This window comes from Culex quinquefasciatus, chromosome 3, assembly GCF_015732765.1.
Source record: "Culex quinquefasciatus strain JHB chromosome 3, VPISU_Cqui_1.0_pri_paternal, whole genome shotgun sequence".
In the NCBI taxonomy this organism is placed as follows: domain Eukaryota; kingdom Metazoa; phylum Arthropoda; class Insecta; order Diptera; family Culicidae; genus Culex; species Culex quinquefasciatus.
The window spans coordinates 193,846,880-193,872,084 of NC_051863.1; the positions used below are offsets into that span (position 1 = coordinate 193,846,880).

General features: G+C 37.8%; 3 protein-coding genes across 15 annotated transcripts in view; 1 reads left to right on the top strand and 2 right to left on the bottom strand.

Moving 5' to 3' along the window:
- Positions 1-382: 382 nt before the first annotated feature.
- On the bottom strand, positions 383-2,385 carry LOC6030975 (peptidyl-alpha-hydroxyglycine alpha-amidating lyase 1). The gene is made up of 4 exons (XM_001841777.2): positions 2,004-2,385; positions 1,874-1,937; positions 1,568-1,808; positions 383-1,504 (listed from the first exon to the last, which is right to left on the bottom strand). Exons 1-4 carry the CDS (start codon positions 2,091-2,093, stop codon positions 511-513), a joined length of 1,389 nt encoding a protein of 462 aa, XP_001841829.2. The 5' UTR covers positions 2,094-2,385; the 3' UTR covers positions 383-510.
- A 3,659-nt stretch (positions 2,386-6,044) lies between these two features.
- Positions 6,045-7,640, bottom strand: LOC6030967 (protein RRNAD1). Its single transcript, XM_038265706.1, has 2 exons — positions 7,450-7,640; positions 6,045-7,391 (listed from the first exon to the last, which is right to left on the bottom strand). Exons 1-2 carry the CDS (start codon positions 7,549-7,551, stop codon positions 6,081-6,083), a joined length of 1,413 nt encoding a protein of 470 aa, XP_038121634.1. The 5' UTR covers positions 7,552-7,640; the 3' UTR covers positions 6,045-6,080.
- A 5,286-nt stretch (positions 7,641-12,926) lies between these two features.
- LOC6030964 (myocyte-specific enhancer factor 2) overlaps positions 12,927-25,205 on the top strand; it is a 132,348-nt gene continuing 120,069 nt past the window's right edge. For 3 of the 13 annotated variants that reach the window (XM_038259502.1, XM_038259513.1, XM_038259503.1), the window contains exon 1: positions 12,927-13,984. The gene's annotated coding sequence lies outside the window, so the exon portion shown is untranslated. The remainder of the gene's footprint in view (positions 13,985-25,205) is intronic. The other 10 variants (XM_038259507.1, XM_038259506.1, XM_038259512.1 and 7 more) reach the window with 6 other exon arrangements.

Consider the following 25,205-nt stretch of genomic DNA (forward strand, 5'->3'; position numbering starts at 1 on the left):
GAAAAAATAAGTGATCGTGTTTTGCTTTCAAATTTGATGACATCCTTTGAAGAGCAGCAAGCCATGAGTTCCTGAAAAAGGTCTCTCACTCGCCGCTCGTTTCGGTCACTCATCGCAGTAGGTAGCTCATGGAGCGAGCTGTCACTTTTGTTGGGGTTGCAGAACAAAGGGGAACGGTTTGACAGGGGCCCGTGCTGTCGCTTGGCAATCAATCAGAAGATCAAAACAATTTGAACAAACGGGAGCAAGGGTGCAGCTGTGTTGGTTAGCTGTGGAAAGACACCGAATTTGTGCGACACCGTTTAGCCAGGATTCCAGAAAAATGAGAAAACTAAAGGAAATCAGGATCTGTGACAAAATTAACTGGAATGAGAATCGCGGATGAAAACTTTGTATGGAATAGGTCAATTTATTTTAGTATTTTTAGTCTTTTCAAAGTTTTAAGTAGTTTTTTACAATCACAGCGTAGTTAACTGTCACTTTGACGGAATTTTTCGTTTGTAAATATCGTCATGCTTCCCGATCCTCGCCCATCTCGCGCAGTGAAATGTTCTCGCTGGGCGTAGAGAACCGTTGTCGGCGGCCACCTCGCGACTTGACGCAGAACGTCCGGAAGAGGCAAACCACCATGCATCCGATGCCCACCAAACTGACCACGATCGGGATCGTCGTTAGCGCTCCGGTGTACAGCACCGGTTGATCCGACGGTGGAAATGTCTCGACCTTGGATTCGGCGGGATCGAGTATTGGCGTTGGGATCTCCGGGAGGCCGGATTTCCGCTTGAACTTGTGCACCTTGTGAGGGTTCAGTTCGGCGACGTAAACCTGGGCGCCATCTTCGCTGACGGCCAGTTCGTGCGGATTGCTGAAAGCGTGCTCCGGAAAGAAGCGGCCTACGATTTCTTTTGATGTCATGGACATTACCAGCCCGTTGACTGGTTCTGCGGTGGTGAACTGAGGTCCATTGACCACGTATAGCAGGCCACCGTCCCGTGGGATGTACTTTACGCTGAAGAGTCGGCTTCCGATTCGTGGACTCTCGTACATCGAGTGGAACGCTCCGTTGTTGGCGTTGAAGCACTGAACGCGACCTTGTTCACGATCGGCTACGCAGATCAATTTCTTGTCGGCGGCGTACGTGAGCGCGTGCGGGATGGCGAAGAAGTTGACCGGAATGGGACCGGCAGGAAGCATGAAGGTCCTCGTCAGAACGAACGAGTTCTTACCCCAGCTTAGTATTAACCGACCGTCAGCGGAGTATTTGTTTACGCGACCGTTGCAGTATCCGTCCGCCACGAAGAAGTCTCCATTCTCCAGGACGGCAACCGAAGTCGGCTTGCAAAAGTGTTCGTGATCTTTGCCCGGTTCGAACCGCACTCCCAGCGTCATGACCGGCTTCGTCGAAGACACCGTCAGGTCAAACTTGAACACCTGGTGCAACGCGACGTCTGTGATCCAGTAGCTGTTGTTCCGGTCGATCGTGAGACCGTGTGGCATAAAGAATCTAGCGATAAAAATGGGAACATCGATTAGCACTTGATCAAGCCTGACGCGCATCGCAACTCACAAATTAGCACCCCACTCTCCAAAGAGTGCACCACTTTCGTTGTGGAAGATCAACAGCGTCGACTCCCCAATCGGACCATCCTTCTCCTGCAGGTACCGATTCTGCTGATCGAAGCTCAGCAGGTTCCACACGTGCCTCCCTCGATGAAAGATGACCACATTCCCACTGGGATCGAACGCCACCGCAGACACCGAACCCAGCGTCCTGTTCAACCGAGGCCACTCCGCATCGTACTCGTACTCTGCAAACCAAAACCATTAGCCACAAACAAAGCCTCACACCTAACGGTCCCAACGACCCAATTACCGTAGTCGGCGTTCCGATGGTTGATCTCGGTCGAGTTTAGCGCCGCTTCACCACCTGCTAATGGCTGCGCAAACAAATAATTAGTAATTTGGACACCAATTGAACCTGAGACCGCCCAGTAGAACCTTACCTGTTGCGTACGCACGATCGGGACGAAGATCGTCAGCGCCATCGTCGCACAGCACAGCACCCACAACCTGTTGATGACGATTCCGACCATCTTCCCGTCGTCAGCATATTAAATCGCCACGTAAAATGCAAATGCGAAATTCCGATCGACAGCTCGCACGCTCAACTCAACTATACCGAACCAAACAGCTGAATCGATATTATCGAAAAAATGTATGTTTCTTTTTTTCGCAAGGCTGACTGATAAGCAGAGTGCGCGCGTTGTGTAGAAGCCAAAACGAGAGTGCCGTTATCACACTCTGGGACGATTCATCGCTGCGCGAGAGTTGTGATCGTCGTTGTCGTCGGAGGTGTGCACTACGACTAGCTTAGATCCAGTGCCAGCATCGGTAGTCTGAATGGAAAGAAAGGCTTAAGCTACCGATTGTTTGTGTGTGTGTGATGCTAGATGAGTTAGGTATGTTTGAATGAAGATGTTTATGCATGCACAGGTGGAATCGAGCGGTTTTGAGGTTGTGGTAGTGAATTTACCTGGATGTTGGTAGCAGTAAATACTATTCATCGATTTGGAGAATTCGACCGTGATCTGACTTCGTCAAGATTATTACAAAATTACATTAAGCAACATGTTGATCGCAAATTTTAGCATTGATTTACAAAACTATCGATTGAAACCTGCTTGCTCACTTCCCAAGCTACGTATTGCTTGATATGGGTTGAAAACGCTGTGAACGAAAAAGAGTTGATATGCCAACATTAGGTGCCCGATGGAATTACATTTCGTTCCCTTATTATGTTTTGGCTTGGTTTTCGGCACTTTTTCTTTGCGATAACTTGTGTTCAACACAAAATATGATACGCATGATTTATTTTTATGTTTTGTTACCTAAGAATATTTTATTTTGTCCTTTAGAAATGTTAATTAAATTAAATTTAATTAAAAGTTTTAAAAATAAGTTTGTCTAAAAGAATCTGAAAATTTCATGATTTTTTTAAAACAAAAATATTGAAATCTTACGCCCAATTTCCAATCAGTTGTCGTTATATTCAAAATTTGTTAAAAGCTTCTTATATTGTACAACGGGTTTGAAGAAAGTTGATTTTTTTTATCAATAATTATTTTGTAAATATTTTTTCGCCCCCTGATTTTTTGGGGGAAATTTTGAAGACAAAATCCCTGCAATAAAATTTTCATCGGCCTAACTTTTGCAAACAAATTTTCGTCACTCCTTACCAAAGCTCAAAAGTAAATAAATGTTTCATAAATTTTCATTAATCTTTGTTCTTGATTTCTCTTTCCTTTATTTAAATCTCTGCCGAAGGCACAAAACCGAACTGAAAAATTGGGAAAAATGTAAGGCTACGGATACAAAAACATTCAATATTTTTTTTCTAAATAAAAAAAATTACCCTAACATTTAAAACTCGAAAACGACTCACTTTACAAATAAAAATCAATCTTCAATTTTTGTTTTTCAAGAGCTTTCATTTCCAAAAATCTTTTTTAAAGACATATTTTTCGGAAAATTACGCATTTTTTAACGTGAGCAGTTTTAATAACAGTTTTAATTTTATCTAAAGCGTTTTTGTCCACTAAGGATATCAAAAAAGAAAAAAATCAAAGACAGTAAAGTTAGTCAAGTTTACAATATTGTTTTTTTTAGTGTAGCGACTTAGTTATTGCCCTGATCATAACCTTGAACTTCGCTCAAGACACCAAAACGATCATTAAAGCAAAATAAGTTATTTGGATAAAAGAAATATACAGCGATTCCACATCAAACCAAAATGAAGCTTAGATTGCTGATATTATTGTTTACAGCGATATAGCTTATTTTTCTTAGTACAATAACCCTTTGTACGGCCACAAAGAGCTTAAAATGGATTTTTTTTTTTAAATTAACCTCCCAGTCCTACTTGACAGCTTTTTCCAAGGGGACCATAGTTGATCCGACGAAAAAATGTTGTCTTGTCAATTTTGTTTTTTTTTGCGTTAGGCCGTGGCAAATATTTTTAAAAGTGTATGTCCCTCGACTCCGATCAAAGTCGAGGGGGAAGGGCAAAAAAATAAAATAAAAAACAAAAAATTGAAATTACAGGCCACGGTGTCAACATTTGAATGAAAAAAAGTATTTTAAAATGCATCATACATAAGGCTACCAACTTTTGCTGAGCAAAAATCCGTATACTTTGCCGATATGACACCATGGTATAAAAAAAAAACTGTCAATGAATGATTTTGATAAATTAAATTTAATATATTTGAGAATTAAAAAAATAAAACTGTGTCGTTTTTACAGCTAACAAAATTCACAAAATGCTATCAGAGTGCTTATTCATTAAATATACCTTGATTTGAATCAAATCATTGTGCTCTTCAATTTTTTTTTGTTAAACGTTTAAAAGTTTACGAAATGTCAAGTTTGCTTTTACGAATAATATCGTTCTTAGTGTTTTTTTTTTATTGAAAATGTCCTATAATAGTTTATAGGACCTTTAAAAAAGTCTAGATTTGTTAATTCAAGTGTACAAATGTTTTCACAAGTTTTAGAAAGCCTTTGGAGAGGGATAAATATATTTAGTAAGAAATTTATAAAAGAAAAATTCTAGAGTTTTTAAAAGGTCCTTTCGACATACGGAAGACAATAGTTCAAAAACTCTAGAATTATTGATAATCATGTTTGAATTGAGGAAACCCCGGAAAACTCTCCCTTTATAAATCACTCACAGAAAAATAAAAATTTCAAGTTAACAAGCAATTCAATAATTAAAAAGTTGTAAATTCCGTACAAATCCGTATTATGCATAAAATTCCCTACAAAAATTCCGGCCTGTTAAAAATCCGCGAAGAGGTTCGAAAATCTGTATGGTAAGGAAAAAATCCGTACAGTTGGTAGCCTTAATGAATCATACACCTGTCCAGTTGTTTTGCATTCATTGATTTCCATAATTTCTAAATACTGTACATTGTAATTTCATAAAAGTTCAAAATATTTTCAGACGAGCCCACCCCCTCCCCTCTACTAAAGTGTCCACTAGGGTGGAATCGAAAATTGTTTTTTTCAGCAACACATTTTTTGGTCCCTTTTAGGGTCCCAAACAACCTCCCAAAATTTGGTAGCGATTGGCTAAGCCCACGATTGGCGCAAAGCGAATGAAATTTGTATGGAAATTACTATGGGAAAACTTGCATTTTCACATTTTTAAATTTGCAAAATTCATGTTTTATTATTTCATGAAACTAACACCGTAGAAGTATAGCCCTGAATGTCTTGAACAACTCTTCCGAAGACAGTATGGTGCCAAATTGCTTCTAACAAAAGTTACTGAGCGTTCAAGAGAGACATTTCGAAATAGTCGGTAAAAATCATACGTTTTGCCAACACTGCCAAGTCAAGCGGAATCTTTCGAAAACTATAATATATTTGCGGATTTGGGGTGCAACTTAACAAAATAATGTCTTCTGAACACTTCTTCACGTCCATTTTAAGTAAGGTTTATCAAAATATAGGAACAGCCATGTCTGTTTTGTGTTTCATGGTTCCTTAGGCAATGTTGGCAGAATATTTGAGTTTAAATTATTATTTCAATACACTACTTTTGAAAACTCTATATCTTTTTTGTGACGCACTTTAGCACCATACTGTCTTCGGGAGAGTTGTTTAGGACATCCAAGGCTGCACAGCTAAGGTGTTGGACTCATAAAATAATAAAACATTAATTTTGTAAATTAAAAAATGTGAAAATGCAAGTTTCTCCATCGTAATTTCTATACAAATTCCATTCGCTTTGCGCCAATCGTGGGCTTAACCAATCGCTACCAAATTGGGTGTGTTTGGGACCCAAAAATGTGTTGCTGATTGGATTTTAATCATTTTCAATTTTCCTATATAACTATATTCCACCCTAGTGTCCACGTGGCTCATGGATGGTTCCTAACCGAAGTTCTTATTTTATTTTTACTGTGATTTTCGGATCGAACAAATACTGGAATTGACGGCAAAGTTTTAAAAAAATATTGAAAAAGGAAATATAAACCAAGTAAATTTTTGAAAGCTTTTATTAAGCAAGGGTTTTTTCAATAACAAAATTTAACAACATTCGGCAAACAATTCAACTCCTGCTTCCGTCCCGTAATCGCGTGATTCCTTGGCGAGCAAATGGGATCAAAAACCACCCGAATATCACTGTCCACGCCCTGCTCCAGCAGAAACAACCACCGATCGTACAGAATGACGGACTCGACCAGCGGTGCAAACATCAGCCTCAACGTGTAGAACTTGACCACGCGCCGCCAGTTGGCCAAATTCGTCCGCGTATCCTCGCTGTCCATCAGCTCCCGGGGCAAACTGATGCCCATTCCACTTGTGGCCCTTTCGCAGTACTGCTGGAAGGTTAAGTTGGTCACCTTGGTGCTTTTGATTCCGGAATGCTTCAGCGCGGGGTCTATCCGGATGAGGACTTTTTCTAGGGCCGCTCGAAACGCGTGCACTTTCAACTCTTCGAAGCTGTGCTCCAACTTGGCGTCGTACTGCTCGATGGCGTGACACGCGATTTCGCGAGCCTCGTAGCTTAGGTTGAGTTCTATTTGTTTGCTGAACGAGCTCAGAGGGAATCCGTAATCTTGGCAACGATCCTGTTCGGTGGACAGCTTCATGTAGCAGCAGCAGACCAACTTGATGAACTTGGCCTCGGGACAGGCGAGAAATAGCTTAATCAGGGAGGTGGCCAAGTCCCCGCAAGGATGCAGTCCGACCAGACCAAATTTAAAGGGGCTGTTCTTCTCTACGTTGAAAGCGTCCCGGATCATTTGCGCAAACTGCGCGGGATCGACATCTTCCAGATTGACCTTTTTGCTCAGGTGAACGGGATGTTTCAAATCTGCCTTGCACTGCCTTTTCAGCCTGGAGGAAAGTTCTTCGTCCTTTTGCCTAGCCGTCGCCACCAAGCCCTCGTTCTGCTCGATACAGCAAACATTAAAGTCGAATCCGTACGCCAACGTCCTTGCTAGATTGCCCTGGCCGGAACCGATGTCAACCAGATGTTCAACCCCAGTTTGGCGGCCACTTTCCCAGCACTGCCGGCTAAACTGCTCAATTTCGTGGCGCTTTTTAAGCTTTACCGATTTGTTAAACAGTTTTTGCCGCTCCCGGAACCGACTTTGCTCCTGCGGTTCAGTTTCCGGTTCGTCGTCCAGTGGAAGCTTCCGACTCAGGCAGAGATTTCCAAGCAGGACCCGACTTGCCAGAATCGATAGTGGCCATACGTGGCATTCTGTGGACTTTTGCTCTACCGCTAGGAGGCTTTTGAGCTGGCTGATTTCGAGCTGTTCGAAGCAGGAGTTCCAGCTTGCTGGCAGACGGTCCCAGTGATTGTCCACGTAGAAATCCTAAAACAATTGTCGTTGGGTATTTTTACACGAAAAGTAACAAGCCAATAATATTTACCAGAACGTAAGAGTCTATTAGCCAATCATACTGTTTGGCTAGCTGAGTCGATTGTTGAATTTTGTGCCGCAATGCTGCAACCAGCACAGCATTGCTTTGCATTGTTTGCCTACGTAAACAAACGTGCGTAAAGTAACTGTTTTCACTGAGCCGTTGTGAATTTTGTGAATGAAGTTTGTAAACAAAGTGGGAGAGGGTGGTGCAGAACTACCGAATTTGGTATTTGGAAGTTGCCATTTAGACGAGGGGATAGACGATGGTTACGAGATTGTTTTTTGCCTAAAAAAATGGTTTAAATTAGATTTTAATTTAAAATATAAAAAAACAGGGTAGGAAAAATGAAAAAATAATTTATTCATAATTAATTTAAAAGTTTTCTGCTCCCAACATGTTTGATTTACAGCTCGAAATGCTAGCATTGACTATGTCACTTTTCAAAATAACCTTAAAAGTGTCCTATTCTGTCAGACATACAAAAATACACATAAAATTTTTAAAAGTTTACAATCGATTGAATATATTTTTCAGTAAAAAAATAATTTTTAAGGTGATCGTTTTAGACCCATACTTTCGGAAATTTGAAAAATGGTTCTAGCATAGACTAATCACAGACAGTGTGATTACCGTGGTGGTTACAGGATCAAAGAATTTGTTAAGCAGTTTGCAATTTTCTTTTCTAATGGTGTGTTCAATTGGGTACTAAAGCCCTATGTAAATTTTTATGTACAACGGTAAAAAACACGATTAAAAACCATTTCTGATCACTTTTTTTCATTTTAATGCGAATTTTTTTTTTTTTGACAAGACAACATTTTTTCGATAGATCAACTATGGTCCCCTTGGAACGAGCTGTCAAGTAGGAGCTTTTCTGTCAAGAAGGACCGCGAGGTTAATTTTTCAAAATTGATTTAAAAATCCATTTTAAACTCTATGTGGTCGTACAAAGGGTCATTGTACTCACAAAAATAAGCTTTATCGCTGTAAACAATAATATCAGAAATCCAAGCTTCATTTTAGGACCCAATTCTCTGTTAAATTGGTACTAAATATGGAAATGGAATGACAAGGTATTTAGTTTTGAACCATTTTGTTTGTTTATTTTTATTTTTATTGTTGATGAATGTCCAATGCGCTATAATGAATCAATTTGTGTGTGTAAAAAAATCACCCGAAAATCCGCATTTTGCAAACAAATGCACGCGAACAGACAAACAGGCAAACTGCCAAACTGTCAAAACGAACGAGTTTGTTTGTTTGTTTGTCATGCTCATGGTATCCAGGTTTTTAAGCGAAGATGGCGTTCGAATGTTGAACGTCCGAAATGTCAAAATCGCGCAGTAGCACCAACATTAGAAAAAAAAAATGCTTCTGTCATGCCATGGCACACTTTTTTCGTAATGTTGGTACCACTGCGTGATTTTGACATTTCGGGCGTTCACCATTCGAACGCCATTTTCGCTTAAAAAGCTAGATAATACCCGCTTCAGTAATTTTGAAATTTTTTTATTAAAATTTTTATTAAATATTTTTTAAAGTTCCGTCATCAGGGGTGACATTGGGTCTGGGGTGAGATTGGGTCATACAAAAATGCTGAAATTTGTATGAAATTTCACCCCAGACCCAGTGTCACCCCTAATGACGGTTAATTAACTATAGTAAATTAAATTATTTTTAAAAAGTTCAGAACACTTCAATTAATTTATTTTTTAAGCATTAAAAATCGAACCAATAGTTTTCGAGACATCTTCTGGTGAAAAATAAAGGACACTTGGAAAAACTCATTTTTAGCGATTCGAATTCTTTGTGAGGCTGTATGTCAGAAATCATCTTTCCAATTATCAAAATATCTGAGGGAATTTTCCAGCTTTAAAGAAAAAATATGTTTTTGAGGTACATTTCTTGTAAGTTGTATTTTAAAAATGCAAAAAATCTAAAACAGATAAAAAACGAAAACGAAAATTTTTAAAGTACTTTTTGATTGCAAATTTGATTTTGCTTTTAAAAATGATTTTTAATAATCAATTCTTTTGTCCAGGTTTTCGATATTTTCCGAAAAACAAAAACGTTTTTTTAAACATCCCCTGGACCAGATTTTGCACCATCACTTATGGCCACAGGCTCCGTGCTTTGTTGGTGCTGTGGCTCAAACGATGTATTTTTATCAAATAATTTTAAAAATAATAATATTTTGGGAGTTAAAGTTTTAGTAATATAAATTTAAATGAAAATAGCAAGTGTGAAATGTAGGTGTAAGGGCCGTGCGTGTTTGTCGGGAACCTACTGCATAAGAGCGGTTAAGGCCCGTTCTTACACTGAAAATTGCGAATTGCGAATTGCGAAAAAGTTGAATGAAAATAAGCGATTCTTTTCAAACATGCGAGCGCAACCTGCCAAAGCCTGTTGCGCCACGGGCTGATGTACAAGCTTACGACGAACCACTCAATTTTTGTATGGCGCAACAGAAGAGATGCGCACTTCGGTTTGGTGGTGCGCGGATAATCTCTTTTCGAAACATTGCCGAAGACACCAAACACCAAATCGATCAGAAAATTTCTTCTTAAAATAAAGAATTTCATACACATACATACCCAGTTTTTGTATGCCCTGCCCCAAATAATTATGGAGACTTGTATTGTAGTTATAATGAGGCAAAATTTATTTCATTTGCCATAGGGAATACAAGAACAAAGTTGCATCCAAATTAAAAAAAAGTCAGTTATCCGAAGTACGATTATTCGAAGGTTTGTTGACTTCGGATATTCAAATCATGAACAAAAACATTTTTTTTCTATTTTCTAACTTTTAGCATCACATTCGAGTTCTGCGATCTCATTTTAGCATAAATGTCCCATATGCAAAAACAGCAAGCTGAGAAAAACACATTTGAATTTTGTCCCATACATAAGTCAACAACCATACAGTCACCATTTGTCGAATGATTTTTCCTAAATGATCTTAATAATACACCAAATAGGGTGCAACCGTACATTTTCCATTCCCCAAACAATCCTACAATTTATTAAATAGGTCGTTAGGTAATGTTACAATACATTTTTACAAGGGATTTTTTTCGTGGATCATAGTCATACCCTACCCCAAACTGTTCAATTCTTATTTTATGTGAACCGTACCACAAATTAATAAGATATGATTTTAAATGGTGAACTGCTTTACCGACACTTACCGACATCATTTGAAAAGGGAGGAGCCAAAAAATAAACTTTACAAATGTTCTGGGAACTATGGATTTAACGGGAATGGTAAGTATATGATTATTAATGGTGAGCGTTTTTTTTTGTAATGTCCGGGATTTGTTACCGCTTGATGATGATGTCTCCTGTTGATTCTTCCGTGGTGCTGCCGCCTTATCTAATTGAGCTATCTCAGTTACATTACGTTTGGCGGTTTAAAATGCATTTTATTATGAAATGTGGCCTCAAAATTTATCATAAATATATCGTAACATGTATGGTAGAACCATACAAATAAATTATAGACCAATCACATGGCGAACAGTTATCGTTCTGATAATGGTCAATCAATTGATTAAATTATTTGGACTTATAAAAATTATCACGAAAATAAATTAGCTTTACATACAAACTATATGGCAAACAGGTATATCATTCCATGAATTGTTGAAGAATGGTTTGAATTGTTGGGACTTAGGAAAATTTTCGCTGAATTCAGGTATATTGTTCCATGAATTGTTGATCAATGGTTTGAATTGTTGGGACTTAGGAAAATTTTCGCTGAATTCAGGTATATCGTTCCATGAATTGTTGAACAATGGTTTGAATTGTTGGGACTTAGGAAAATTTTCGCTGAATTCAGGTATATCGTTCCATGAATTGTTGAACAATTGTTTGGATTATTGGGACTTAAGAGTTTTTCGCTGAGCTTCAAGTTGGAAATACTACGTCGGCTATGGTACCCTTATGTTTTAACAATAGCTGTTCCGAAAAATCCTTACCATATGGCGAAAAGTTATATTTATCCATGAATTGTTGAACAATTGTTTGAATCATCGGGACTTAAGAAAATTTTCGCTAAAATTCATTTTTGGCTCAATCATACAAAAACTGTTTGAAATAATACCAAACGTATGAGGAATAATTATATCGTACCATTAATTGTTGTGCAATTGTTTCAATTATTAGGACTTAGGAAATTTAGGAAATTTTCCGCTTAGGTTTCTTTGACTAAATCATACCGAGTATCATAACTTTTATCATACCGGCTACAGTACTATTATGTTCTAACAATAGCTGTTTCGAACCATCCTAATCGTATGACGAATAGATACCGTTCATTAAATTGTAGGAAAAAAAATCAACCATTCGAATATGTCAAGATAAGTGTAACAATTCGGGAAATAGTACCATTTTAATTTTGTTATATGGTCGTGACATTATATCAACAATATCACAAATGGTAACCATACCAGAAATAATTTTCTTATGATTTCGACAGTTTCACCTTTGGTATTTGATTATGCGGGAAGGCTACGTGTTAAATTTTCGTGAAAAAACTGGATTTCCTCTTGATTTCTAGAACAAAGTGCTGGATGCTATAGGCTCTTTTGAAAGAGCACACGATTTTGAACCAAACTGCATCAATAACTCGAAATCGATGAAAATGCATATGGGACATTTATGCGATCAGGGGCAGTATAGAGTAGTTTAGGGGTCATACTTAAGCTCGACAATCAAAAATATTGATGTCTTAAAAAAAAAAAGTTTAATGATTCGATTATCCGAAATGAAATTTTGCCATGGCCATCGGATAATCGAGTCTGGACTGTATAATTAAAACTAAAAAAAGGAGAAAATTACAAAAAAAGTTCAAAATTGTAATGGTATTTACGTCAGTTTGTAATTTTATGCCACATTCTCACCCGAAAGACCCCTCGTTTCCCGTTTTATCTGCCACCGAATAGAGTTATCTAAGCCCGAGCTCACGCACACTAGCACCCCATTTGTTTTGCTGGCGGGTACAAAATTTAACCTCAATCTTTTTCGTGTACGTATACGCAATACATGCGCACGTAGATAGCTCTATAGAGTTATCTACGTGCGCATGTATTGCGTGTACGTACACGAAAAAGATTGAGGTTAAATTTTGTACCAGCCAGCAAAACAAATGGCGTGCTAGTGTGTGTGAGAGCGGGCTTAGATAACTCTATGGCGAAACGTCAATGAAATAATAAAAAAAAATGAATGAAAAATCCTCTCTCGCAGCAAAATCTCCTCCTCTCCCACGATTCGACACACCTCAACACACTCACAAGTGCCGCGACGAGAGTTCGCTCTGCGTCGCGCGCACATGTGTTTTCGTCCATCGCCACACACACACACAAACGCACGCAGAGAAAAAAAAAATCCGCGATTCAACTCTCCGCACTCCGGAATGTGTAACTGTGTGTGGTGGAATTTTGTTGTCGTTTGTGTCTGCGTGTCGCTGCTGGTCGAACGAACGAACGGAACAGTCCGCGAGATTTTGGTGCTGCTATTCGTCGTTTCGATCTTGCCATCAGCGGACCCCGCGAGCCTCGTAAAAAAAGTGTTTCTCTCTTCTTTTTTGCGTTTGCGTTTTTCTCGGAGTGTCTCTTGCTGCGTGTGTGGTGACGAAGAGAACTGTCAAAAAAGTTTCGTGCGTCGTGCGTGTTGGAAGTTTGAAGATTGTGTGACGTTTTCTTGGGAAAGGGTTTTTTTTTTGTGTTGATTCGGGTTTTGGGGAAAAAGTGGCCAATCCGGTTGTTCTGAATCCGGGCAGACTGAAGACGTGTCGTGGTCAAGCGACGAGAATTGCGCGAACTGAGATTTGAGGGGTTTCCTTCAGCAGGAGGGGGGAAAGGAGTGTGAGCAAGGGTTTTGTGGATTGTTGTGACGCAGATTCCCGAGCGGAGACCTCCCCCGGAGGGTAGAACCTGGTCTTCGCGCGAGACCCCTCTGCGTGTGGGACGTCAGCGTCGAGAACGTCTCGAAGGAACGCGGATTGTTGTTGTGGCGGTGGAACGGAGGGGGTCCATGTTGGCAGGAGGTCGTGCCAGCGACGTCGACGGCGAAAGGGACCTCCACAGGAGGAAGTGAGTGGAGTTGACACACGCCAGCCAGTGCAGAGAGTAGTGTGGGCTTTTTGGAGCGTTGTTCCAGGATTGCTGTTCCAGTAGACGGGGTTGTTCATTGATTGTGTCGTGTCCAGTTCCAGTCAAGCGGCCGGACAAGGCGAACAAGTACAAGAAGAAGAAGAATAAGAAGCCAAAGACCAAGAAGCAAACAAGAAAAAGTCGCGAAATTGATAGCAGAACCAGAGAGAGGGTGATAATAGAAGAAAACAAGAGCCTTGGGGAGCAACAGCAGAAGGAAGAGGAGGAGGACAGTGAAACCTGGCATGTATGATAATGTGGTGATATAAGACACACAGACACAAACACACGCGGACAAGCCAGCAGCAGCAGCAGCAGTTGACGAAGATTCTGGGACCGCTGATAACAGCCAGCCAGCTCTAGCTCTAGTTCGAAACAGAAGAAAAGGTAAGTTGCTTGCCTTGGCGAGTGTGTGTTTTTATCAAAAATATCGATTTGTTGATGATAGAATGTTGTTTCCTTGTTTTTGTTGGCCCCCTCCCTACCAAGTGGAGGCAAAGAGACACTCTTGCCATGGAGAGCAAGCGGTTTAAAAAGTTTTAAACAGATTTGCGGTGCGACCGGAACGTTGACCCTTTCCGCGAGCTGGAAATGTTCTGAGTCACAAACTCGGTGCAGTTGTGCAGACTTGTTGTAGTTATTTATGCAATGATAAACACAGTGCAACGTAAGTGACGCAATTTGACGCCACGCAGCCTCTTCATAATGATTGAGTCAGTTCTTGTAGGGGAATTTTCGATCGGATGTTAGTTTGCATCATTCAGTTATGTCAATGAAGTTCACAAAACAAGTTTGCGGTCAGCTTTACCTTTCCCAATTTAGATTTTTTTTTAGCAGTTTTGGATAAAAACTTATGAATACAGTCCTGCTCACTACATGGACTGGTCTGAAAAATGACGAGGGGACTGTCGATGCATAATATATTCTTTTAACAAAAAATAAAAATAAAATCTCTTCATAAAAATCCTAATGTATTTTTTGAATAATCGTGACATTAATATCATTAACATAAAAAAAGTTTCTTTTATATATTTTTTTTCATCCACTTACCCCTCGATCCTTATGGTATGTTTTTGTTTTTTGACGTTTGACAACACGCAGAAAAATATTTTGTAGAATCAGCCTGTACGAGGTTTGATTCAGCAAAATTTTTGTTGAATACAATCAACGCCGATTTTGCGTTGAAACAAACCTTGATTTTGTTAATTCCACAAAAATCTTTTGTTGTTTTGAAAAAGTTGCTTTGACGTTTAGCGCTGATTCAACAAAAGTCTTGATTTTCAAATCAACAAAACGTTTTGTTGATTCAAATATGCCTTATTTTTCTGCGTGAACAGCAACTGAAGCAGTCTAGTTAAGGAGGTATTAGACTATAACAAACAAACAAACTCGAATTTTTTGAGAGTTTGATAGTTTGCCTGCAGTGATTTGCAGAAATGTTAGCATTTTCTTAGCTTTGCTTGCGAGTTTGCCGCAAACTATCCAACGCGAAAAAGTGCGAGTTTGTTAGTTTGCATGTTTATCACAGTCTAACAACCTCTGTTAAACAACGCCGAGCAAATTATTTAAAAAAGTACTGAAAATTGATCAAAATTGCCAAAGTTTGATCTCAATCAATATTTTGTTTAGCTAATAAACGGAAAATTCTAGAGCAACATTTGAAAGGCACATAAGCATTTTGAAAGCTAGAATTATTTCGCAGATTGCGAGAGAAAGGTACCTGAGGAGGACATCTTTTTTACTTTTCAGGATTTGTGTAAAAGTTTTCTGATGTCTCTGAATTTGCAAGATATCTGTTTATTGTGTATTGGTTTTGATATTCGAAAAATTCATGGAAATTTAAATTTTCATGTATTTATTGGTTTTATTTGCTTTACTTGTGTCGATAATTCGGACTTCGAATAATCGAGTCACGACTAAAAAATTAGTTTATCTTTTTTTTTTTCTACTTGTTCCGAAACTGTATTTTTGATCAACAAATGTCAATAAAAAGATGAAATAAATGTATTTTTTCAACAAATATTGTTGAAACTTGTTCAGTAGAGACTCTTACAACATAAAATAGCAATTTTATAAAAAATACTTGTTTATAACTAATGTTTTTATAAGTTTAACTTAAAAAAAAAACAAAATTTTAGCCGATTTTTAATATAAACTTACTACGCAAAGTTATCAGAAGTTCAAGGTTGTCACAAACTGACTAGAGGTACTTGTATTTGACACAGAAACAACATTTCATAAAAGAATTCACTTAAATCGATCAGATTTTGTACTTTTATTAGGGGTACGGACAATTATTTAACCTTTTTTTAAAACTTTTTTCAGTAAACTATTTTTGTATTTTTCAAGAATAAGTTTTTTACAAATTCATTGACAGGATCTTGAAGAAGACATTCTGCCGCGTCGATTGATGTATAAAACTTGGTACTTTAGTCGAATTTTATGTACTTTTATATCACAAAAAGTTTCCGGGGTACGGACAAATATTTGACTCACTGTACAAATATTTGACTCGGTAGTATTCAGCAGGGAATGGTGACAGATTTTATGTAAAAAATGTGTAATATCTAGGAACTGGGGAATTTACATCACTTTCTAGTGGATTTTCATTAGGTTCTCATTTTTACAAATTGTTTTAAGTAAAATTACAAAAAAACATGTTTTTTTTTGAAAAAGTCCTCCAAGAAAAAAAAATATTCGATTTGAAGTCACCATCTTGGTAAACTGAGTTACCAATTTGTTAACCAAGTCGTCACCATGTTTCTTCTAGAAACAAGAACCTGCCTCCTTCTTCGTTAATCACCGGTGCTGTGGCATCCCACCACTTCTTGGTCCCCCAAGTTGGCAGTTATTAACGTGTGTTATTTTCCCCATTGATCGCCGCGATCCGTCCGGGATCCTGTGCGTAGGACACAGGGTTCAAAGAGTTATTGGCCGCCGTCCCCGGTGCCAACCAACCAACCAACCAACGCCTCTGTTATCAGACTCAACTCGAACTCACCAAGTCAGAGGTCTTTGAAACTTTTATCCACGTCGTCCTCTTCTTCTTGCTTCGAGTCACTGTTGACGACGGTACACACAAGTTCAAGAAGTTGGTGTTCATCAACATGCTCTATGTGTCGAGTCCGCGGAGATAAACGCACCATTACACATAGTGTAGAATGGGAAAAAGGAAGAAGACCTGAAAACAACGTGAAGGAAGCTGGCTTAAGGGGTAGTTTCATGCTGATGATGTTGCTACTGTTTAGTGCTCGAAGAAGAAGCTCCGAGGCCAGGACGTGAGCAGAGCGAGAGCGAGAGGTCAGTGGAAGCAAGACTAATATCAGCAACGTCCTTGAAACTCGCGCCTGGCGAACCGACGACGACGGTCACAAACACTGAAACAGGTTCTGGCTGTGTGGGTAGTGGCAGCCCCTGAATGTATGCAAAGGGGGAGCCCTGAATGCGAATCTTCAACACCCAGGCCAGACCAGACCAGGAGAGAGAGCGAGCGAGCGAGCATGAAGAAGCAACAAGTATGCAAATATTTTCCCCCAAAATCGATAACTCGGCTCTCGTATTCGTCGTCGTCCTCGTCGTCGTTGATGTTCGACATTTGAAGAGAGTCGGGGAAGAATCGTTGCGCGATCGGAATATGTATCGCGACTGTGGGAAAATTACCATTCACACATTTGCACATTTCGTCTGATGTTAATCGGTGACGAGGCGGGGGAGAGAGAGAGAGAGATCTGTAACACAGAACACGAAAGATCGGAATCATACGGCCGAATTGGTTTCGGATGGTCAGGCCGTCAGGATCCAAAGCGCAGTTTCTCGAAGTTTTTGAGTGTTTCGGCAGGAGAGGGAGAGCGAAGCGACGTAAGCATATTTTATGACCAGTAGATTTGCCTGGTTGAATTTGGGACGGTTGAAAAGTTTTACAGAATATTATGAATAAAGTTTGAAATTTTTACATGTTTGGTAGGTTAGGCATTTGAGCAGTTCTCTACGCAATCGGTATTTTTTCTTTAATTTTATTTTTTGTATTTTTGAATCAGTCTGAAACTTTTTTGGTGCCTTCGGTATGCCCAAAGAAGCCATTTTGCATCATTAGTTTGTCGATATAATTTTCCATACAAACTTGGCAGCTGCCATACAAAAATGATGTATGAAAATTCAAAAATCTGTATCTTTTTAATGAATTTTTTGATCGATTTGGTGTCTTCGGCAAAGTTGTAGGTATTAATATGGACTACAGTGGAAAAAATGATACACGGTAAAAAAACATGGTGATTTTTAATTTAACTTTTTGTCAATATAACTTGATTTGCAAAAAAACACTATTTTTTAATATGTTTAAGGGGACATCAAATGCCAACTTTTCAGAAATTTCGAGGTTGTGCAAAAAAGCTTTGACCGAGTTATGAATTTTTGAGTCAATACTTATTAAAAAAATTGAAATTTTGGTCCCAAAAAATTTTCAACTTCATTTTTCGATGTAAAATCAAATTTGCAATCAGTACTTAATTGAAATTTTGACAAAGTTCACCGTTTTCAAGTTAAAGCCATCTTTGGGCAACTTTTTTGAAAATAGTAGCAGTTTTTCATTTTTAAAAATTAGTGTACATGTTTGCCCACTTTTGAAAAAAATATTTTGAGTAAATTCTCTATATTTTTCTTTCTTCAACTTAGTTGATACGACCCTTAGTTGCTGAGATATTGCCATGCAAAGGTTTAAAAACAGGAAAATTGATGTTTTCCAAGTCTCACCCAAACAACCCACCATTTATTAACGTCGATATCTCTGCAACTAATGGTCTGATTTACAATGTTAAAATATGAAGTATTCGTGAAATTTTCCGATCTTTTCAAAAAAAAATTTTCAAAGTTTCTAGATCAAGACTAACATTTCAAAAGGGTGCAATATTGAAAGTTTGGCCATTTTGAAATGTTAGTCTTGATTTAAAAAAATGAAAAACTTTTTTTTCGAAGACATCAGAAAATTTTCTATCAATCTTACTGAGGAAAATTTGTAAAATAAATCAATAAATAACTGCATCTAATGAACTCTACATTATTAAAGGAAATTTGATGTAATGTATTACACCCTGAAATATGTAGCCCATCAGTATGGGAAACCTACTTGACCGAAATGTCGGGATCATATGTGTTCATGCTGGGTTTAAATCCCGTCAGTTGAAGTATGGAATAGTAAAATTTGAAGTAAAAAAATTTCCTGCATAAATTTGCATAAATTTAAATTTATACGGTTTTCCGGGAAAATAAAAAAATAAAGGTAAATGAACCTTAAAACTTTTATTAGAATTGCATAAAAGATAGGTATTTATGCATTTAATATTTAATGTGTAGAAATTTTACTGTTTTTTTAACTGAACTTCAAAGTTATAAGTTATAGGCCCGTTAATTTTTAAGTTCTTTGATCGTAATTTATTTTTTGCTTTTTTCATGGCTTTTGCATATAATTGGTTGGATAAGGCCGATGCAAACATTTAAATAAGTTTTTGTCTCTCGGCCCTGGCCCTGGCAAAAAAATAAAAAAATATAAAAATTTAAATAACAAGCCATAATCTTCACATTTAAATGAAAAAAGTGTTTTAAAATGCATTTTACACTAGCTCAGTTGTTTTGCAATCATTAGTTTTCAAAAAATCTAAGATTTCATGAAAACAAAAATTGTATCGAAAAAAAGATTTTGCATCGAATATTTTCAAAAAATCTTAAGATTTTTAAAAAAAAACCCAAACATGCTAAAAATGATTTTAAACGCAGGAGAATGTATTTTAATTTGATTTCAGCTGGTTGCACTTGAATTTTCATTGAAATTTTGAAGTTTATTGTAAAAATATTTTTTTTGCAATTCCGTCGTGAAACTACTTACTTTTCCTGTCATTCTTGAACGACGAAATAGCCTACTTTTCTGTACCAAAAAAAACAGAATCGAATAGCAACACTTTTCAAAATAAATGCTGAAAAGTTCTACTTTTCAGCACTCAAATGGGTGCTGAAAAGTTGAACTTTGCAGCACTTGTTTCGAAAAGTAACACTTTTCAACATTTTTTTATTTAAACGATTTATTGACAAAATACATGAAAATTTGACATAAAATTTCACTCAGTGTGTTTTTTGGAATTGCAAAAAATGTTGTATGGAACTCGTTGCAAAACTTGATTTTTTCAGCACTCTTCGTATTTATCCAACTCGGTGAACCTCGTTGGATAAATGTACGACTCGTGCTGAAAAAATCCTCTTTTTGCAACTTGTTGCATAAACTACTATTTTTGCCCCCTGATTTTTCGGGCCAATTTTAAAGGGGGACAAAAACTTTTAAAAATATTTGTACCAGCCAAACCAGGTCAAAATTTGAAAAATCTGGCAGACGAAAATCTGACAGTTCTGAATGGTGAAGGGGAGGGAGGATATGTATTAATTGAAAAGTTTGTAGAATTCAGTTGTTGTTACTGATTTTATAGCCACATGTTGAATTTATATTTCCTTCAAGAAAAACTCATTCTCTATTTTTTTGATTATCAATTTAATTCGTTAATTTTTATCAAATAGTTGTTTAAAATGGACATAAAGTTAATAATCTTTATTCTGTCTGACACTTGACAAATCTGGCATTCCCAGATTTAGCTGGCAACCCTGGTCCCTCCTTGTATGCTTTTAATTTAATTTTAAAGCACAATAAGAAGAAGACAATTTGAACATACATTATCAATTTACCGTTTATATTTTGGGAATTTTTTGAATTACTAGTTTTTATATTTAAAAAATATGTTATTTGACTTTTTTATAACAACATAAAAATTTTAGTTTTGATATTCATGCAATTAATTATTTGTAAAAATGAATCTGTGCATTGTTTACATTATGAGAATTTTGAAGTTTCTATTCTCAAATAAAAAAAATATGAAAATTGACTTTGATACACTTTTTTCGTTAAAGTTTTCAGAATTTTAGCTATTAAATCAGTGTTTCGTTTTTTAGGTTTACAAAAATCTACAGCAAAAACACGACTTTTCAAAATTTTAAAACGTTCAGAATTGATATTTTCTGTGATTCATTTTCAGATCTGAATAAAATATTTTCAAACATATGGAAAAGTATGGGTTTGGTAGCTTGGTTAGTTTTATTTTCACGAAATGTTTACAAAATGTTTTTGCAGGCCAAGGATTGATACCTAAGAGCATGCAATGGCACTGACCTTGTTGCGTGCTCTTCGGTTGACGTCCACGTAAGGAACATCCTGGAAGGAGCGTAACTAACTACATCCGTAGTTCTGTTAGATCATCCGAATTATCTTGATCAGAACAGTATAGCTCTGGTTCCTTGCAAGTGTCCTATTTTCTTACCTCCACGTTGGCTTGGTTTTCATGATGACCTAGCTGGTGGCCTGTGGAAACGGCTCGTAAACCTTTGACCACCGCGGGTCAGACTCGAGACGGCTAAAAGAAAGGGGCGCGACAATGTGGGACAGGGAAGTAATTTGTGATTGTAGACGGTATTGTTTTGATTCGCAGTATGTTGAGTCAACTGCTGTGGATGTACCTGAAACATCGCACAACGGGGTTTCTCTTCTTTTCGTTTTTATCTACCATTAGAGAGCCTGGAGCTTGTTAGAGAACCGACATCTCGAGCCTGAGGTGCCAGTCGAGGCACGGGAGCTGACAAACGTATGGTGCCTATCGAGCAAAATCCTTTGTGACGGTTCTCGTGCTTCGATTGGTGCTTTTGATTTGAGATGTCCGTTCTCGAATAAGCTCCAGGTTCTCTATCTACCATCTATATTCTGTTTATTTTGTTTCACTGATTCTCTAACACGCCTTATGTTTATTATCGTCCATTTGTTTTCGATTTTTCTTTCATGATTCTCTTATTTCTCAACGCTTTTCCACTATATTTACTAATTGATGCTGCTATAACAAACTGTCTGTTTTCCCTTAATTTGGCAGCGATGTCAATTTTGTTTATCTTTATTTATCTATTTGAATAATTGTTCATCTGCCCTATAAATTTCCCTTATACAATCTAAGCTTGTTTGTTGCCTCTATTTATTAACTATTGTTAATTTCTTTATCTACTTCATAAATTACTATCTTTCTTTTACTATTGATTCTTCAAATAGTATATTTCTTTCATTGTCCATTGTTTTCAATCTTCACCCTTTTCTTCAAACAAATGAGGTTCGAGCCCTTACTCAAATTTTGAAATGATTAAAGAATTACTATACTAAATATTACTATTGTACTTTTGAAAAACTTGTATAAAATGCTTAGGACCAAAAATTGTAACAAAACACCGCGACAAAAGAAATAGCAACATATAAACACGACTCAACTCTAGGAATGATTTCAGCAGAAAACAACACACAGTAAAATAACAACTAGTTTTTGAATTCAAACTAAAAATAAAACAGTTTTTGCTTTAATGAAAGTTGATAGGCACACTTTAAATGGTTAGGCGCTTATACTTACATCAAACCCTACGTAATGTACCACCCCCGGCCGAGTTAAAATGCGTAACCGGAAAAGAAGGTGTGCATGCCTGGCACGAACACTCAAAGCGTGTTCTAGCGTGCTGCTCGTACTGACTCAGAGCAAGGGTGAGATGTAGGTGTAAGGGCAGTGCGTGTTCGTCGGGAACCTAGTGCATAAGATCGGTCAAGGCCCGTTCTTACACTGAAAATTGCGAATTGCGAATTGCGAAATGTTTACAAAATGTTTTTTACGGTCAAATTAGTTTTTCTTCAATTTCTTTAATCAAAGTAAGTATTATGTAGGTACTATTGTTTTGCTCTTTACTATTTGTAGGAAAAAAATGTTAAAAAAAAGTTGTACTTTGGATTGTAATACTTTCTGGTTAAATACTGTTTTTCGATGTTCTTTGACCAACTTTAATGAGGAAAAAATATTTTAATTTGTGATTTTCTAGGCATTATCATAGATTTTTTCATACTCCTATTTTGACGTAGACTACGTCTTACTCGAAGGTACTGGGGGGCCATTCCAAAAAACCCGGGCCGAAGGCCCTGGATTACTGCGTCATCCGTCAAACTTTTATAACTTCCTTCCCTCAAATCAAATCGGCACGATTTTTGCTGCATTCGATTCGAAAATTATTTAGCAATTTGCTATTAATTTTTCAATGTTAGAAAAATAGTTTAACTTTTGGAACAACTCAATGTTTCAGAGATTTTGCAAGCAAAATGAGCGCTTCCCACTAACGGACGGGATTGTCAAGTACCTATTTTGAGGGGAAAATCAAGGGAAAATCACCCAAGCACCGCGACCGTTGTCAGTCGCGAAAAAGGAGGGGAAGTAGAGAGCCAACACCATATATAAGAACGCGCGCCAGAGCCCATTCTCTCATTCACGTCTCAGACGTCGGACCGGCAGCAGCAGCAAGATAGCTCAGCCCAGAGCAGCAGCAGCAGGAGAGAGACCAGAGCAGCAGCAGCAGCAGGAAAGAGAGGGACTAGAACTGCAAAAGAAGGGTAGGGGGTGAGGAACTCTTCGGAGTTGCCTCACACCCCGTCCCTCGTCCCACCCGGGACGAGTCTGCAACAACAAAGCTTCGCCTACTGCCTTCTCGCCGAACAGTTGCCTCTCGTAGGCCAAGCCGTGGTTGTCAAACAAGACGAAAGGCGTGAAGACTCCAAACTTTTCGGAGCTGCCCTCACTCCCCGTCTCTCGTTCTACCCGAGATGGGTCGGTGAAATGCATTTCAGGAACAAAGGTTGGTCTTCGGGGGTGACGTTTGCATAGCTTTCTGGGGCTGCTCTCGCCCCCAACCCTTCTCCCTTCCCCTCATTCTGCTACCAAACATTCATTCGGTTCGCGAAAAAAATCGTTTTTCGTTCTTCTCTTTCATTCATCCACTCGATGTTGTTGTCTAGTCAAAGATTTACCAACACATTCGAAGTTTGTTTACATGGCAGCTGCGGTTTTGTTCGCATTAGATTTGCCATCTCTTTCTAGTAAAAGTCAACTCAATCGGAATTCAATTCGAATCGTATACGAATTACGTTTCAACAACCGGTACGTACACGGTCCGATTGAGTTTACTGGTTTACTGGGTGTCGGGGGCCTATATCACGATGTACGAACTTATTCCGTCAATGTATTTCAAGTATCTAGCTAATTCTTCAAAATTAAACTATGGAAAACTCTATGTCCACATATCAAAACTTTACGTAGTCTATGCCATTCCGGTTATGTCTGTGACATAACTACTTTTTTCACATTCGTCATACCATAATTTTTTACATTGATGAGTAAAGTTTCTGCGGAGCTACAATAACGCTACAAAAAAACAAATTTAAATTAAACATAGCTGCTGAGGGTTATCATTTTTTTGGATTTCTTTTTGATATATATTTATGTATTTTTTTTTAATCTGTGAAATGCATTAATCTTCATTATTTGTTTCTTTAAAAAGGAATTAAAAACCTCAGAAATTTGTAACAATGTGAAATTGTACATAAACTGAACTGAAAAAATGGGCCAGCTCCTGATGTAAAACTACACTCTTTTTAAAACAAAACCTGTAATATTGACATATTTTTTTTTGTATTATGACTTTCTGTTAGATTATTATCGTTAAAAGCAATTAATTTTCGCTAAAATTTCAAGGTTAGCACAAATGACGTTTCCATCTCTATTAGGGTGACAATAAAAAAATATCGACATCAGGGGTTACCCCCTGATTCGATTCCTTAGGCAAAATTAAGTAACTTTGATAATTTTGAGCGAAATCGGCGAAGGGTTAAAGGTCGTTTTTTATCGTTGAAGTTGGTGAAAAAAATTGCGGTCTTCGACAAAGTTGTTTGACATAAAATTTTATACAAAATTTTCACATTGCTTTCAGCTTAGAGATTTTGAAATAATATTTTTATAATGGAATTTGAGTCAAAACAATGCCAAAAAGAGCTTTTTTTTCTGTTCAAAGTTGGGATAAAATTTCAACAGTTAATATCGATCACACAGTTAAGAAAGCGGCAGATCGATCATCCTTTTATTGTTAAACCACGTGCTACTGAATCAATTTTTAATTCAAGTCACCACCATGCAGCTTTAAGGTGAAAAAGAAGTGCAACTTTTTTTTTTCCAAGGGAGCAATGTGACAGGCAATGATTATTAATTTTCCCCTAGCTTTTTTTCGCTTTGGCATCGATACACTTGTTCAGGGTTGGTCAACTCCGATCGAAAGCAAGCACCCAGCTTCGATTATGACGATGGTCAAGAAGACCGGGAAACCGGTCCGGTGTCAATTGAGTGATTGCTGCGGGAGTTTTGCCCAGTGCACCTGAAGGAATTCCGTTGGCGCATTAATAATCATGAAGTTGATTAAACTTGACGAAAGAAAGAGTGAAGATTAGTGAGGTGTGTGTGTGTGGGGGGGTTTTGCCGACTTTTGCCGAAAAGAGGCCGCCGTACTTTATTGTGGGTTTGGTTTCGGTTGAGCTCTTCTCTATGTTTTATTTTTCCGCCTAATGCATTAGGTTCCAGAAGCTTGTATAGTTTGTGTTTCGAATGTGGAAATTATGTCAATTATGTTTGGATAATTTATAACTACGTTTCAAATCGGGCTGATTTTAGTTGTAAATTGA

Bases quoted from the DNA above. Each gene is read 5' to 3' on its own strand.
- LOC6030975 (XM_001841777.2), bottom strand. From the start codon at position 2,093: ATGGTCGGAATCGTCATCAACAGGTTGTGGGTGCTGTGCTGTGCGACG. The intron at 1,938-2,003 runs GTAAGGTTCTAC...TTGTTTGCGCAG, and splicing joins CGATCGTGCGTACGCAACAG to CCATTAGCAGGTGGTGAAGC. The intron at 1,809-1,873 runs GTAATTGGGTCG...TTTGGTTTGCAG, and splicing joins CCATCGGAACGCCGACTACG to AGTACGAGTACGATGCGGAG.
- LOC6030967 (XM_038265706.1), bottom strand. From the start codon at position 7,551: ATGCAAAGCAATGCTGTGCTGGTTGCAGCATTGCGGCACAAAATTCAA. The intron at 7,392-7,449 runs GTAAATATTATT...CAATTGTTTTAG, and splicing joins TAATAGACTCTTACGTTCTG to GATTTCTACGTGGACAATCA.